This window comes from Pinus tabuliformis, chromosome 4_1 (genome assembly GCF_031772625.1).
Source record: "Pinus tabuliformis cultivar Carrire ecotype Pingquan chromosome 4_1, CPIR1, whole genome shotgun sequence".
NCBI classification, from domain to species: Eukaryota; Viridiplantae; Streptophyta; class Pinopsida; order Pinales; family Pinaceae; genus Pinus; species Pinus tabuliformis.
Genome location: NC_142303.1, coordinates 868,089,314 through 868,107,398, shown reverse-complemented (window position 1 = coordinate 868,107,398; position 18,085 = coordinate 868,089,314). Strand labels below are relative to the sequence as shown.

The 18,085-nt window shown below is 37.0% G+C and overlaps 1 protein-coding gene across 1 annotated transcript; it reads left to right on the top strand.

The window, feature by feature from the left end:
* The first annotated feature begins 5,035 nt into the window (after positions 1 to 5,035).
* Positions 5,036 to 9,244, top strand: LOC149178950 (uncharacterized). The gene is made up of 5 exons (XM_089422294.1): positions 5,036 to 5,548; positions 5,669 to 5,753; positions 6,294 to 6,515; positions 6,690 to 6,880; positions 7,058 to 9,244. The coding sequence occupies exons 1-5, from the start codon at positions 5,036 to 5,038 to the stop codon at positions 9,242 to 9,244; spliced, it is 3,198 nt and encodes a 1,065-aa protein (XP_089278420.1).
* Positions 9,245 to 18,085: the final 8,841 nt, after the last annotated feature.

Sequence of the window (18,085 nt, the reverse complement as noted above, 5' to 3'; positions counted from 1 at the left end):
GTGTCTATGATAATATTCTTTTCTTCTGAATAGATTTCGAGTTTAGTGATTTCTTCAAGAAATTCTTCCTCTTCTAAGGCATCCAAGAAATCATCACTTTCAAAATACATGAGTAACTTATAATATTTTTCAGTTTCATCTTCATCACTATTAGAAAATCCATCACTGTCTTCATGAGTATAGTAACTTCTTCTATTAAAAACCTATTTTCTATGGCCTTTTGCAGATTCCTTTCCTTTTTCATGATTATCTTTATGAGGACATTTTGCAGCATAATGGGCAACTCTACCACAAGCAAATCATTTGAATGGTCGCTTACCTCTAAATCTTCTAGAGCCCGCTTGAAGCTTCTCGACAAATTTTACCTCATCTTCTTCTTCTGAAATATATCATGATTCATTGTGCTCTTCGTTTTCTTTTCCTTTAGCTTAAGTTTTGAAAGCGGCTTCTCTCATATTTGATGGACCTCCTTTCCCACTTTCAAAGGTAGATAGAATTCCATGAAGTTGAACCATAGTAATATATTGAAGATCCTACCTTTCTTCTATGGCAAATACTTTTGACTCAAATTTAGAAGACAAGGATCTCAAAATTTTCTCTACTAAAGTAGCCTCCTTTATCTCTTCACCCAGATTCTTCATGAAATTAACAATCTCATCTACACACAAAAAGTAACTAGCAATACTTTCATCACTATGCATCTTAAGAGTTTCATATTGAGTTCTAAGAGTTTGGAGCTTAGCAAGTTTTACTTGGGAGTCTCCTTTATAGCTCTGAATGATTTTGTCCCATATATCTTTGGTTGTCTTGAGTTGCATGACTTTGACAAATTGTGATTCTCACAAACTTCCCAATAAAGTGTTGACTACTTTGGCATTCATTTCATATAACTTCTTACCTGTTGTATATGTAGCTATTGCTGCTAGAAATTGGTATCCTCCTTCGAAAATTTCCTAAACATGGGCTCTAAGAAACTAAAGATAAGCTCTGGTTCTTATTTTCCAATATACCAAGTTGTTCCCATTGAATATTGGCGGTCTGATAGATCCCATGCCTTCGTGATTTTTCATCTTAAAAGATCTCCCTTCAAGCAATCAAGCTTCTTCTGAAGGACCTCCTCCGATACCAATTATTGGAAATGATACTGGGGGGGTGTGAATTAGTATTTACAAATTACCAATCTTTCATTTCCCAGTAAGATTTATATACACTACTTCAGTGAAGTGAATTTCCTTTTGCACGCTACTGTGATTAAATAAATCAACGTATACTGAGAGAACTTATGATTTAGTTAATTTATCGTGTGTTGATCTTTAATCAGTGCATGAGTATCTTATTATACAGTAACTATGTGTAGTAATAACATAATAAACCATCACACATAAGTAACACACATGAACACCAAGATTTAAGGTGGAAACCCAATACGGGAGAAAAACCACCTGTTGTTGTCATCTTTGTCTTTCTAATGTAAAGGAAATCGATTTACAATTTTGTATTGGTGCAGACTCATACCAGTAGGCAGGCACCCACCTGTAGAAGGCTACATTCTTCTCTTGTTTTCCATCTTCTACTAGAAGGGAGATACAACCCACTAGCTCTTGTACTAGCCGATATGATTACTAGTATGTAGGCGTCGGCCTACAAAAGGCAACAACCTTATCTCTTCCTCTAGGGATCACGTTTCATTAATTTTCAGACTCGATGCTATTGGTACACAACAAAATAATATGAAGGCCTCACTTCATAAAATTTTCACACTGGACCCATCAGAAACAATGAAGCTCAAACTCTATAAAAATAACTGTATCAACTAACAACGAGTCAATATGAACAGTCAGATCATTGTCACCAGAACACTGTGCTAAATCTAGAAACCTGCATCAACATCCAAAACTAGTTGCAACCTCAAAAATCATACATAAGAATGTATACACAACTTTAATGAACCCAACCTGCATGTATATACTAATTCCTTTAACAAAAATTGTGTATACCTCTGGACTACTAAATCATAAAAACTTCTGAATCAAATCTATACCAACCAGTAATATTTTGAACATCTACTATCAATTTACAAAGGTCTAGACAATCAATAGCAAAGATAACCCTTCTCACTTAATCAATCAATCAATGAGACACAAACTCCTTATGCATTCAGTTTTAATTTCAGATCTAAGAAGACTTCATTGACAAGCAACAATAAAACAACATCATTGATCAGATAGATCAATTATTTCTAAACAACAGGATTTTCTTTTTCATACACTACTTGGAAGAGTCGAAGCTGCATGTATGTGTGCCTTTACCAAAGCAAACCAACATATAGATATGGAAATATCAACTTACAACTTCGCTGCTATTCCAGACTTTATACATTCCCTTATCATGACATTTAAAGAATAAAACATGTGTAAGCAATCAGATCTAGTCCAACCAATATCAGATCATACAATGATAAGTAATTTTAGGTCTCATCATCCTGATCTAGCATTGTATCCAAGGTGCACAAAATATTTCATATCATATCATAATCATAGCCCTTGCAACATAAAATATACTTCAGATATAAGTATTCCTGAGAAGCCCTTTCACTTGCACACCCGGTCCTTTGATCTTCTCCTCCTTATATAGTTTTTGGACTTCCTCAATACCTCGGACCAAAACAACACTTAGAGCCTGTGTTATTCTTGGACAGGATCAAATAACCATCTATCCACACAATATTGTGGGATAATACCATGGTAGTGACCCTTGGTATTCTTTAATCTTGAATTTCCTTGATTTTCCAACCTATACGCGCTTTTCCTCTTGTGAAAATGCGTGCATACGTATACACTCTTTTTGTTCTGTTAGCTCGCGTGTATACGGTTCTTTGTCAAAGTGAACTTGTGTATACAGCTTGCAACATCCTTTTCCTTCAACATCTTGATTCTGATTAGTAGACCCTCGTTCTAACTTCCTGATCTTTTGTACCAATTTCCTGTTACCTCTGAATTGACCTGTTACAATGTGAGTTGCCTTTTATCAAATCTAAACTGACGATGAAGATTTTTCCAAGTAAATACAAGGTGCCCATGGATGAACAGGGGTTTTTTGAACTGGTTTCCTATGCGATGGTTCTTGGCAGCCATGGATGAGTTTCAGGAGTTGGTTGCTATTGGTCCGAAGCCTCTAGAGTCTGTAGCTGATTGCTATCATTTCGTCGTGAATGGAGTCCGGTCTTTGTGAAGCGCGGGAGTGGCATCACGAAAGTGAGTCGGTGGATATAGAACCTGCGTTTGAAGATCTCCTTACCTGTTGGGGACATGATGTGTCCGAGGAAAACCTGCTATATTATTTTCCGAAGAAGGCAGTGAAGTCAGGTATCTTGGATAAGGCAGTGGAAGCAGGAGTAGGGAAAAAAGATGCCCTTGAACGGATATCTGGGAAAAAATCTGATGCTGAAAGGAATGTTTCCCAGCTTAACAAGGTCCATGTCCATAGAAGAGGCTGGAGGGGAGTCGAACGGATCTGGAGAAGAGGGACAAAAACAAAGCCAGGTCTCAGTTTCGGCTATTGGGGTAACTAGGATGGCCGTGGAGTTAAATGAAGGCAACATTCTTCCATCTGAAAGGTGTTCTGAGCTGTTTGAGGCAGCAGAGGGAGAAGCCAAGATGGAGGTAGTGGGTGGAAAGAGGAAGAAGTCCAAACTATTCAAGAAAAAGGAGGAGAGGCATAGCTGTGTTTTTGGAGTGGATATCCATATAGACCGGGTGCTGGAAGCCTCATAAACCTTCTTAGTTGGCAGAGTCTGTGGCAGAAAGTTTTTGGTTGCCTTCATCAAGGAATGGGCTCAGGCTGAATGGAAAGATGCTCCGGGTCAGCCAGAATAGATCAAGATTCTTGACAGAGGCTGGTTTTGTATTCGGTTTGCAAAAAAGGAGCATGTCGAATGTGTGTTGGAAAAGCACTGGAGTCTAGGGAAGAGGCCTATCTTATTCAGGAAATGGTCGCCCCTTTTCGATGCCCAGAAAGAAAAAACGGAGGAGTTTCCAGTCTGGGTCAAATTACCGGGTCTTCCTATTCAATTCTGGACTGACTCGGCCTTCTCTTCAATCAGAAATACTCTAGGTAAGTTTCTCGACACAGACAAAACTTATTTACACACTCATGATTGGAGCGCTGCCTACCTTTTGGTAAGTTTAAATCCCAGAGAAGGTTTGGCAGATGCTATGCTCCTGAAGTATCATGGTCTAGAGTTTATCCAGACCCTGGACTATGAAAACCTCCCTTTTAGATGTCATTGCTGTCATGTTTATGGACATCTGGCCCGAGAGTGCCCTCTTGGACATCGTCGTCGTCGAAGGCAGAGGAAAAATGGGAATAATCTGGAGGAAAAGAAAAATAAGAAGGTAATCACTCAGAAGGAAGAGGCTCAGATCAAGGAGTTCGAAGCTCTGGCAAGCGTTCAGGAGTTGGGTCTAGAGCATGTGGGGGAAATTGGAAATGAACAGCCTGGGGTGGCAGCTAGTGTATCTATATCATTTCCGCCTTCTTCTTTTGGTATCTCAGCAGTCCCTGTAATCGATGGATCGATCCAGGCTTGTTCACTCCTTCCTCAATCCTCTTCCTTTCGCTCTTCTAATGCTCTACCTAGTTCTTGCTGTGATGAGGTGGGTCCGGTCAGACAACTCTCAAATGATATGCCAGATCTGAAGATGGGACTAGCCCCATTAGATAGTGTTATAATGACAATCCCATCTTCTCCTATTCAGTTCTCTGTCCCCATGGTTCACGTCTCTTCTCTTCCTCCTGGAGTTGGAGGCCATGAACCCCACTACAACCTAAGACCTCTAGCCACCAGGAAAGGGAAAGGCCCAGTTGTAGGTGGTCTAGAGTTGGATGAGGGGTCAATAGGTACGAGAAAGCTAAGAGGAAGGAAATCAAATTTGTTGAAGGCACAGTTGAAGGTTGTCATTGATATTGCTGGAGGGAAACAGATGTCTCTGCCAGGGGTGCTTAGAGCAAAGCAGTCACCCCCTGAGAGTTCTAGATGATCATTTTATCCTACAATTGCAGGGGTCTAGCTAGTCTACCCAAAAAACTAGCTCTGAAGGAATTGGTCAGGTCCAACAAACCTGATATTATTCTTCTCCAAGAAACTCTTGGGAAGGGGGAAGAAATTTCAGGCTGTCTTTATAAGCTTCTGCCGGGTTGGAGTTTTCATGCAATTGATGCGAATGGACACTCGGGAGGTGTGGTTCTGGGTTTTAACGTGAAGGTGGTGCGTGAGATCTCCTCTTGGGGATCAGAAAACGTTTTGGCTGTGGAACTTTTCTCCAATGAACTATGCATTCCCTTACTTTTCCTCAATATCTATGGTCCTGTCTTGGAGCGGGAGAAGTTCTGGAACTCCTTCTTCGCAAAGTCTTTCCTGGCGCACCCAAATCTTATTATTGGCGGAGACCTCAATTTTTCTCTGGGATTGACTGAATCTTGGGGGGTCAATGCCAGAGCAGATCCTCTTTCTGAGTTCTTCCAACATAAATTGGCCTCTTCTCCCCTGGTGGATGTTGCCCCTTTAAAGTTGTGACCCACATGGAGGAATCACAGAATAGGAGATGATTGGATCGGGAAGAAACTAGATCGATTCTTGATAAGTGATTCGCTGGCTGAGAATTTACAGGCGTTCAGACATTGGGTTGGGGATGGTGGTCTCTCAGATCACTTACCTGTCTTCCTGGAAGTGAAGGGAGATCTTACTAAACCTGGTACTCCCTTTAAATTTAATTCTTCTTGGCTTTTGGATGCCTCATACACTAGTCTTTTCCATAACACTTGGAAGAAAGATGTTTCCAATGAAGGTGAGAATCGAAGTCAGGTTTTTATGGACAATTTAGTAAGGATGAAGGCTGCCTCAAAACATTAGGCTCTCCAAAAGAAGCTGGAGGAAGAAGAATCCATGAATGTTGTTAACTCTTAACTCTTCCTCCTTGAAGATCCAGATGGAAATGGCTATGGTACAGTAGAGTCTCGGACTAGAGTTCATGAGTTGGAGATGGAAAGAAGGAGAATTCTTCAGCTCGGGGAGCAAAGCTGGCATTTAAAAAGAAGAGCAATTTGGTTGTAGGCAGGCGATGAAAATTCCAAGTTTTTTCAGAATTATGCCAAAGGGAGAAAAAACTCCAATACAATATGGGAAATGAAGAAAGACAACAGTGAAATAGCACGTTCTTTCGAAGATTTGGCCTCAGAGGGGGTCAATTATTTCAAGAATATTTTTGAAGCTTGAGATGAAGTTTCTATTGCAGAAGTTATTAGGGTTGCCCAAATTTTTCCAAGATTCATAGAGGAGGAAGATAATGATTCCCTCATGGCACCTATTTCCAAAGAGGAGGTTGAAAGCATCATTAAATCAATGCAAAGGGACAAAAGCCCCGGTCTGGATGGCTGGACTGCCGAATTCTTCCAGCATTTCTTTGAATTCATTGGAGATGAGTTAGTGGCTGTCATGGAAGATTCCAGGCGTTCAGGTTCTATCTATCAACCCTTCAATGCCACTTTTCTAGCACTCATTCCCAAATCATATCTTCTAGTTTCTTTCGGCAATTTTAGGCCTATTTCTTTGTGTACTTGTTTTTACAAAATTATCGATAAAATTATTACTGTCAGGCTAAAAACCTTCCTTTCTAGAAACATTTCCACAGAGCAATTTGGCTTCCTAGACGGCAGGCAAATTCATGAAGCTGTTGGAGTAGCTCAAGAAACGCTTCACAGTCTTAAAGATGGGAAGAAAAATAGAGTCGTTGTGAAAAGTGATTTATCTAAGGCTTATGAAGGAATCAGCTGGCTGTACCTTAGACTTTTGTTAACTCATCTGGGGTTCAGATATGAATTTGTAATATGGATTATGAGCTGTGTTTCATCTTCATCCATAGCTGTCCTGATTAACGGTGCAGCCTCCAATTTTTTTTGCCCTGAATGTGGCCTACACCAAGGCTGCCCACTCTCTCCCCTTTTGTTTTTGTTGGTAGTAGATGGTATCAGTATCTTGATCCATGAAGCTAAAAGATAGGGGACTCTCAAAGGAATCGAAGTTGCTCAAGATTTCTGTGTCACTCACCTCCTCTTCGTGGATGATATAATCCTCTTCAGCAATGGTAGCCTCGAGGACTATAGGACGCTCAAGAGGATATTGGACCTCTTTCTGAAGTCTACTGGTCTTTGCATAAATGAGAGAAAATCTACACTTACTTGCTCAGGTCTGTCTAGAGAGCTGGTGCGCAGAGTGGAATTGGTCCTGAACTTTGAAGTCAAATCGCTGGAGGATTCCTTTAAATATCTGGGGTTCTTTCTGAAGCCCGACAATTACAGGATAAAAGATTGGCATTGGATCCTTGCAAAACTGGAATCCAAACTGAAACATTGGAGTTACAAGTGGCTTTCCAGGGCTGGCAGGCTTGTTTTAATTAAATCTGTTCTGATGGCAATCCTAGTCTACTGGGCTAGCCTGACATGGGTTCCCAAAGGAATTTTAAACTCAATAGAGAAATTATGCAGCAGATTTCTGTGGGCGGGGTCCAAGTTTGAGAGAGTTATCCCGTGGATCACGTGGGACAAAATAGCTCGTCCTAAAGAGTGGGGAGGCTGGGGTATTAAAAACCTCGCTTGTTTTTCCCAATCTCTTGCAGCAAAGTTAGCTTGGAGGCTCATTTCCACTGAGAATCTGTGGACCTCTGTGTCTAAAAGGAAATATATTGATCCTCTATCAATGCTAGATTGGATCAGACTGCCGCAAAAGTCCTCCAAAAATTCCTCGGTGGTCTGGAAAGCAGTGGTTGCTTCTGTTAATATCATAGAGAAGGGATTGACTTGGAGTGTGGGAGATGGAACTCAGATCAGATTGGGTAGAGATCCTTGGATAGGCTGTTCAGAGATATTTTCTCTATCTCAGGGGTTGGTATCGGCTTTAAAAGATAGGGGTCTATACACTTTAAATCAGGTGGCTGATCCTCGGGCTTCCACCATCTGGAGTCAAGGGTGGTTACAGGGAAGAGATTTAAATTTGAACGATGATAGGTTGGAGGAATGGGACTGGTATACAAGGGACCTCCTCAATTCCTCAGTCAGGCTTTCTGATTCCCCGGATGAGCTTAAATGGGTTTTTGCTCAGAATGGTTTTTATTCTCCAAAGTCGGGATACAAATGGATGATGTCTCAAAATGGTTGGGAGAATCCGGATTGGTGGGCTAAATCGTTATGGAAGTTAAAAGGGCCAGCTAAATCAAAATTGTTCTTCTGGTGTGTCCTACTCCAGAAAGTTCCTACCTGGGATTTTCTTCAAAGAAGAGGTAGGATTGGTCCTGGTAGGTGCCCCCTGTGTAAAGACAACGTCGAATCAGTTCAACATCTATTCCTCCTTTGCCCATTTAATTCCAGCCTATGGGCTGAAATGTTAAGATTGATAAATGTTCCTTTTAGGTGGGAAGGGCAGGGGCTCTTAGATGCCTGGCAGAGGTGGTGGAACGAATCTTCAAATGAAAGAGAAAGAACCATTCCGTTACTCATCACCTGGGGGACTTGGCTTGCTAGAAATCAAGTTATCTTCAAGGATTCTGTCTTCCCTATTGGAAGACTCGCCGCAGAAGGAGCTGCCATTTATGAAAGTATTCCTGTTCCTCAAGCTCTTTCTACTTCTAGAGCTGTTTGTCAAGAATCCATCAGATATTCTATGCCGTGGGCTTACTTTGACGGGGCCTCGGATATTAATGGCCGTTGCGGGGCAGGCTTGATCATCCACTTTTCAAAGGAGAAGGTTGTTAAAGCTTCAATAGGCCTGGGACAGGGCTCCAATAATTTTGCAGAATTGAAAGCCTTACATCTCCTTCTTTGCTGGCTTATTCTTAGAAATGTGAGAGAAGCTCAGATTTTCAGGGACTCAATGAATGTTGTGAAGTGGTTTAATGGGGCTCAGCGATGCAGCAATCTTACTCTAATTCCCCTATTTAAAGAAGTTTCTCGCCTCAAGTGGTTTAATGGGGCTCAGCACTGTAGCAATCTTACTCTGATTCCCCTGTTTAAAGAAGTTTCTCGCCTCAGGAGTCGTTTCATGGAGATCTCCCTCAGTCATATCTTTCGTGAAAGGAATTTAAACGCGGACCGACTTTCCAAAGCAGGTGTTGAGCTCGAGATGGGGTCGTGGTCTGTCTCGGAGGATGAAAATGGGGTGGTTCGATCTGTCGAACAGCCCATCTTTGTTTAAAATTCTTTTTCATCAGTTCTTCAGTCTTTGTATATAATTTGTCTGGATCTGTTATGTTTTTTGCTCCTTACCTTGCTGTAGATTTTCTTCCGGTTTCTTGGGTTGTTTTCCTTAATCGTGGAGGCCCGGGAAGCTGCTCTCTCTTCTTTACTTTTCAGCCGTGCGAGAATCCTTCAAGTGTTCACTGTGGATTCTCGAGGTCAATGTATTTATTCTGATCTCTCTGCATTTTTTTCTTGCGTGAATATGTTCCCGGGAAGCGTGTGTTTTTCTGGAGGAGTAGTCCTTCATGTTTTGGCTTGCTAAGAGTTTTACACAGCGAGCTGGTTTTGGCAGCCGGCTGAGACTTTCCCCGTTCTCTGGTGGATTTAAGTCTCTTCGAATTGCTTGCATATTATATGTAACCCTTTTTTAATAGAAGGTTGGTTTTTTCTATGGAAAAAAAAAATCTGAACTGACGTGTGAGTTAGTTTCCATCAAGCACAACACTTGTATCATAATGCCAACATTTGATATTACATTTTCCTTTCCATAATCTATATTCTAAGATTCCCTACCAAGTAAAGAATGAAAAATAAATTGATCTTTACACTTGCGATTAGGTATTTAAGAGGTAACCATTCTGAATAGGTTTTTCATCTGCTAAAATATTCTTTATAACCAGAGTTATGCCACAACTTACTTCATCTACAAAGAATTATAGAAGAACTTAATGTAACATTCATGTATGATTTTTTTTTTCCTTTTCTCATTCGCACATAAAATTCTTGATAACAATTTGATGATATATATATATATATATCTATATATATATATATATATATATATATATATATATATATATATATATATATTCAAGGCAATGTATACCTCACATCCTTTTCTATGCAGTAGTTGCGACTGACTATTCCTATGTTTCTTGCCACGTCTCTCTCTATCCCAACCAATCTGCCATTAACATCACCTATTTGTGTAAGACTTGTATTTAACATATAAGAGATCATATTTCTTAGATGAGTTCCTTCACTATAAAGCATGTGAGATGATAACTTCTTTTTAAATCCCATAAACTATTTTGTCTAACAAAGTAGTGAGAAGATAAATTCTCACTATATTCATATTTCCCTTTTTTCTTCATATAGAGCAATCTATTACAATAGAAATTTGTATACAATAATAGGCCTTCAATCATTTCCAACTTCTATACACAGGTACTTCCTTTTGTAGAAAATGATCTTTTTTTAAACCTTTCTTTTCCCTTAATCTTTGTTGGGTATTTTTCTTTTCCATTTCCTCATATTGTGTCTATAATACTTCTATTATTTAGTAAGATATTATTACCAAACTATATTACCTTCCTCAAACTTCCTACAATAACCTTAATTCGATTGTTATTTGTAATATCATTACATTTAGAGGTAGGACTAGGACCACTTCTTCTATTTCTATACACTTTACTCATCTAATCTGAAAACTTAGAATGGCTTAAAGAGGTTGTCTCTCCTCTATAGTTGGTTTGTATATGGAGTAACTTTATTGTTGCATTATTGAGTTTGTATTAATTGATACCAAAGATAAGTACATAGTCCTTAGACAATCTCAATACACTCATTGCATATCTCAACTACTACATGATGGTATTGCATTCTCTTTAGATCAAAATGAGTATATATACCAATACTTTATTTTTCTATTTTCTTGGTATAATTGTTAGATTAAAAGAGAGACATTTCTCCTTTTGGAATAGTTTTCACTAGCTCATGCCTCATGCTCTCATATCATACCATTTCGTTGAGTCTATTTAATTTAAAAGTGTATCTATTACTGCCTCTCTTATCAATTTACTTTCTTATTGCATCTCACCCTACTAAGGGTCTTTTAGGATATATATATATATATATATATATATATATATATATATATACTTGAGCTCTTAATACAATTGGTTTTATACAGTTGGACCTAATGTTTTCTAATAATACAATTTCCATGATTTATTTATAGCAATAACAAATATCAAATTATTGATATCTCTCTTCTTCAACCTATTCAAGAATTGTTTTACTACTAGGTAGTTTCAATTTTCAAGTATTTTACTCCTTACAATAATTATATTGTAGAAGGTGACTATTCGTCTTCTATCTAGAAAATGCTATTTTTTATCATACAGCTGTGAGATGGCCTATAGGTCTCAAAGTTGAACCTATATCTCTGATACCATCACCCAGAAAACAATTAATAATTGTTAGCTATATTTATTTGCTCTCTAACATCATTTCTATCCACCATCCTTCTTAAATGCTTGCCTCTACTACCAAATGGACTATCATGTCCTGTACCCTTCGGAGTTATATTATTAACCACAATATACCGTCATCCATTATTAATGCTTTTTCTTTGGAATTTATATTCTTTGTGTATCTAAGCATGGTTCTTTATTAAATTTAAAATACCCTTTCGGGTCGTTATCGATGCACACCTTTGAACTGTCACAATATTAACATTCCTCATTAAAGTCTATCAATGCATATGACTTACAAAATATGGTTTAATATCAAGTGTCACTTAAAAATTATATCCTTCCTAGCACTCACAGGTCTTGTAAAGGGTATGTTCATAATCTTCGGCTCTCATGTGTGATTAAAATTAGTGCTTCTCCCCTATGTTAAACCATGGTCCAGTTGGTGCAATGAGCACGGACCACACGACTTAAATCATGCTTTTATCGCATGACGTATGTAGTACAATTTTAAATGCTGACGACGCACCTTTGTGGACCGAATAATTCAATTTAATATGGTGCCAACCCTAGTCACATTTCCCTATCGATTTTGTGGGTCTGGTTTCATTTGCCTTTTCGATGTGAAGTGGAATGTCGCTCTGCAACTGGGGGAAATTGTTTGCAAGTTCAGACTATTTTCTTCTGCACTGTCATGCCATTGGATTTTAATTCATCTATGGTCCACTCGAGTTTTAATGAAAAAGGAGGTTCGGCGTCCCTATCTAATAGGTTTATTGTTGTCCTGGTAATTATAATGTTGTTTAGTTTCAGATTTTTGTAATATTCGATTGACACTGAATTCCCCTGTCACCATTATTTAATATACTTATTATGGTCGTAGGTGGTGCATTATCCTTCTACTACATATAACCATTTGAAGCTTATTCTCGAAAGTTCGTTAAGCAATCAACTACCCGACCTCAGGTACGTAGGAGCTATTTTGATAATCTAATTTCTTTTTTGGCCTTTAAAATTCAATTTTTGGTTAATTTGTGTTTTCAAAACCCTGACCTCTTTCGCATACACGTGATACTGAGGACGGAGGATTTGGGCTTTTCTTGCGTGCTTGACAAACATGTAAAATGTTTTATTTGAAACCCCCTATGTTCTCCCTATTCATTTAATGATATGGTCACTACCACGGTCTAGGGTTTCCCTGTTTCTCCAAATATTCGCGTCTATAAATTTTCCTTCACGCCTCTGCCGTATTATGTTCTCATATCTATTTTTCTTCCCACAAATATTGAAATTTTTTTAAAGAGTCGAGTATAGTTGAAATACATTTGGGTTTCTAAGCTCGAGTCCTTGGCTTTCGAGTCTAGTCACTAGGACTTGAATGCTTTTTCCCACCCATTGTTTGCATACTAACTTCTCTAGTTTTTTAGTTTCTTCTTTCAGGTCTTTGGGATGACTACGACACTGCCTATGAAAGATTTTAGTTATCATTTTTATTTTTATTTTTTTGAGTTCATGGGTAGTATGAATTTTGAATACTACTAGTTTTAACCTTACAACGTTACCTCTTTCTCTTCTTGAATAGGTAGGTCCACAGGATTTGGGAATTTCGTGCGACTTTCTCTAGCTTAGGTATTAGGTGTACGTGATTTGCATTTCAATTGTCACATTATTCATTCACTCGCTCCGATTTTGGTGCTTAATAACCCATGGTTGAGGTTGACAGAACTTAGGGTCTTGGATGTTCAACACTTTGCTTCGAGCATTTGCCATAGGTTGCAACCGCCTTATGGATTTCTCTTCTTGTTTGGATGACTTGGCATGACACTTGCTCAAGGATTGGATTGCAAATTCCTTAGTGTTTTTTTGTTTTTTTTTATCGTATACCCTAGTTGGAGGAAATCTAGTTAGAATTTAATTTATCTTACACGGGTTCTGTGTGACCATTCAGTCGATCCCCTAAAGTTATTTTATGTAAGAAGTGTAAAAATTGGACATAATAGAATGGTTTGTTATTCTCAATGGTTTGTTATTCTCATGTTGTTTGTATTTACTATATCCACATTTGGGGTTTCCGTGGTCTGTATCCTTTAATTTTTTTAATACTTTTTTTTCCTATAATTTGAACAATAACAGATATTGAATCTATGTTTATTTATATATCCACAATCACTTGGCCTCGAATTTTACTTATACTTTGTCCATTAGACCAAAGAAGATATATAAAATATTTCCATATTTCACACTAAGGTCAAATGATTTTAGCTTGAATTGAAGTTAATTTAGCCTTCATTCCTACAATTAATGACATTAGTTCTCATAGTGTACAAAGGTCTATTATGGTTTGATAACATTCCAACACTTTCTGATGGGTTGGCCATCTAGTTTAACTTGCACATGGGCTAATGGTATTGTGACATCGTGTCATTTTATTTCACATACATTTATTTTATCAAATACTAATGCACAAATTTTACTTTAGAAGTAAATTATTTCGGCAGCTTGATTGCACACTTATTTTATGACTATCTTTTCTTTATTTTTAGAAATAACATACAACCCCAACCATACTATAGTTATGTAACATTATAGTTGTATTACAATTACTGTCATAGTTCCTCCGCATTAAAATTTTTCCACTCACATTCAATTCCTATGGTAATTTTTAGTTTTTACCACAATTCTATTGATCTAGAATAGTTCTACTGCATTCCTTTTTTTCTTATTTCATAAATAAACACAAAAATTTACTAATCCTAAAATTAATACTATAATTAAATAAGAGTAACTATAAGTAAGTCTATATATTTGTATGCACAGAATTTCCATGTATATGCAGTCCATTCTTCTTCTTTATGTACTGTAACTCAATAAAAGAGACATGCATTTGGTATTTACACAAGCATGCAATTTATACCTCCTCAATTTATACTTCCTCGATCCATTGTTCTTTAAAAAAATCTCTCTATGCACATTCATCATGATATTTTTATTTTGAACTTATATATATATATATATATATATATATATATATATATATATATAAAAGTGAAATATGAGTCCAATTATATCATATCTTCATGCATGCATTCAATCATTTAACTATTCTTAATCAACATGTGGGCACAATAATTGCTTAAAAAAACATTCAACGTAACTTCTTTGTCCTTTTATAGTAGTTCAAAACAACAAGTAAACCTATATTAAATATCAAATAGAGCCATAGTTCACAGCTAATCATCAACCAATGCTTAGAAAATATTCAGGAATCAAACAAGTTCCACCCAACCATGAACAACCTCTACTAGTTCCCCCCTAGCTAAGATCTTCTTGCATTGAGGAATCAACAACAACCTCTTTTGTTCCTATCTGGTTTATTTTATAGATTTCCTCCTACTAAATTTTTAGCAATGCCCCGCTTTAAGGTCTGTGAGCCTTTTGCCTAGGCCTTTTTGTTATAATTTTCTTCAAAAAGGTTCTTTTATTTTTCTTTGAAGCACACATTTCTCTCTTGTTTTTTATTTTATTTTACTCCACTTAGTATTTCTCTCCAACTAAGTGATTAACATAATATCTCTCTCTCATTATAACAATATATTTTTTTCTTTTCTTCTAGGTATTTCCACAAGATTTTCAAGGAAGATCCAACACGTGGACTTTAACCACCAATAACTTTTCGCAAGATGGCAAGAATTTCTATAAATTCTATTGCTATGTCTTGAATATTTCCAAGAATTTTTTTTATTAAGTCAAAAACAAAAATATTTACATCATCAAATAATTCCCATTCTGGCTACCATAAGCATTAAATCCAATATTAGTTAAAATGTCTAAAAATAGCCAATGTCAAAAAAAAAAAATCATAGATCTATTTCATACAAGTATTACAATCTCCTTTCCCATCAAATAACACCTCCACTACTTCATAGATTGCATTAGGGCATATAGTTCCTTGTCATAAGTAGGGTAGTTAAGGATTTTCCCATGAAACACTTTTCAATGGAACCATGTATGCCTTCCTCTCAGCATGAATATTGCTCACATAGCATACCCTCTCACATTTGTATCCACTTGAAAGGGTTGTTGCAGGTTCAATAGTGACAAAATTAGTGCTTAACTAATCTTCTTATTTAGCCTCTCAAAGGCCCTTTGTTGACCCTTTCCCCTTTGAAAACTCTTGCCACTTGTTGTTATGGCATGGTATCATGTTGCTACCATTCAAAATGAGGTTATGAATTTCCTCAAGTGCTATGTTTTACTAATGAAACTACTAACGTCATTAACATTATTAGGAATAAACCATTTCATGATAGCCTCCATCTTAAAATGATCAATTTTAATCTCTCCTCCACCTATCATGTACCTGAGATACACCAAATACTATTGTTGAAACTCACATTTCTTGATATTTTCTAGTAGTTAGTGCTTTTTCAATATCTCCAACACATGTGTCGAATGCAAGATTTTCTCCTCTTACGAAGAAGTATATACTAGTATACCATTCAAATAGACAATAACAAACGAATCTATAAAAAGGTGTATTGTATCATTCATTAACCTTAGAAATGTAGTTGGTGCATTGCATTGGCCAAGTAGCATGACAAACCACTCATAAAAAAAAAACTGTTGTTTTCAAGGAAATCTTCTAGGTATCTTCTTATTTGAATTGAACCTAGTGATATTTAGTCTTTAAGTGTATCTTGATGAATTGTTTCTCTTGTTGTAATTGATCAAATAGAAAATATATTCTAGGAAGGGTGTTCCTATTCTTGAGTGTGATTTTGTTCAACACCTTGTAATAAATACATATCTACCAAGTCCCATCCTTCTTTTGCACAATGATGATAATTGAAACCATGGTGATGTACTTGACTGAATGATGCCCTATTCCAGTAGCTTTTATAATAGGTTCTTCACCTCACTTGATTCTGTAATACACTATTTGCACAAGTCAATGTTTGGCAATGAGGAATTTAGCAATAAATAGATTTGAGGCTCCACTTCCCCCTTGGGTGTCACCTCTTTAGGATCCTTTAGCAGATCCATGTATTCCTATAAAAACTCTTATGGTATATTTTTTTCTTAGTATGCCCCACCAAGAATGCATTTTCTCTTACTAACTCTTCTATAGATATATTTTCTCTTAAAAAAGGTAAAACATACTTCTTGCTTGAACTCGTCAACTTATTGGCTTGGTTCTCACTTACCAACGAAAATTCTGACTTTCCTTTATCCATGTTGATGGTAAACTATTTTATACAAATAGCTTTTATCATAGAGAATTAGTATTAAGAGAAGGTGTTATTCCGTCTGTAGATCATATATTTGTTCACAAATTCATGAATGTGATATATGAGGAGAAGACATTACTAGAGGATTCCAAAGAGTAGTAGTTGAGTGTTTATTCATGTAAGTATTCTTCTCAAGTTGTATGTAGCACATGTTGGGTGTGGAGCATGATCATATTCCTAATTTAGAGGTCTTGTTTCAACTAGGTGTATAGCCAAGGAAGACTATACACCCCTCGATGTGGGAGGGAGATGCCTTCATGGGGTTCCAGGAGGGCCTATCCCCATCAGTTAGGGGTCCAAGGGCTAGTGGGGTCCCAGTGGGGGTTTGGGGGTATTGTCCCCAAAGCTAAAAATAGATGAAAATTTCCTTGTCAAATATTTTAATTCTGTAGTCAATGTAGGCTTTTCATTAGGGAGAAGGCATGATTGTAGAAGTTATGTTAACTTAGGGTTTTTTTCGGTAACCCTCCATGTATATGTGGGAATTGTATTGTAGTTGTGTATTATTATTATAAGCGTGAAAGAGAGAGGAGACTATGTGAGAGCGAAGAGGAAATTACAACGAATCTCTTCTCAGTTATATTTTTTCATTTTACTCGTTAATATAAAAGGAAGGACTAGTTATTTCTCTGTGGACGTAACCCAAATTAGGTGAACCACTTATATTTGTGTCTCTCTTATTTTATGCCTTTTTGTGTTTTTGTTTCCGCAAAATTTTATGTTTCCACTGCTCTATTATTTAATTTTCTAACAACACAAAGGCATGATTCAATGAAGAAAGGCCATTTATCAAAACAAGGAAATCATATATGAAACATTCTAAGGGCATTATGGATAAAAATTCCTCACATCTTAATTTCTTCACAATCGAATACCTTTGTATCTGACCAAGGATTGTATGACATTATTTAGTTTAATGATAGATAATGTGGTCACTCCCTAAAGCTTTAATAAACATGTTAACATTGTTGATGGTCATGTTTGTATTTTCCAAAGGGATCTCACCTCTGCATAATAAGCGCATGTACATGATGTGACATTACTATAAGCATACATATGAATTGACGCTCTAAATTAGTTTAAATGGAATTGAACCTATTGATTAGTTACTCTTTGGGAAGGCTTGGTAAGTGTTATTATACTTTTGGCACTTTGGAGTTATCTTGCAGATTTTAAAAGATTGCTCTATTGACTAAGTACCTAAACCATGATTCTCCTCTTTTACCTAAAACCCTCAACAAAGGCGAGGGTATGGTTCACATAAATCATCTTATAATCTCTTGGAAAAATATCAATTACAAAGTCCTATAGATA

Excerpts from the sequence above, each read along its gene's own strand:
- LOC149178950 (XM_089422294.1), top strand. The coding sequence starts at position 5,036 with ATGATCATTTTATCCTACAATTGCAGGGGTCTAGCTAGTCTACCCAAA. Across the intron at positions 5,549-5,668 it reads AATTGGCCTCTTCTCCCCTG|GCGTTCAGACATTGGGTTGG; the intron begins GTGGATGTTGCC and ends GAGAATTTACAG. Across the intron at positions 6,516-6,689 it reads GGAAGATTCCAGGCGTTCAG|AGCAATTTGGCTTCCTAGAC; the intron begins GTTCTATCTATC and ends ACATTTCCACAG.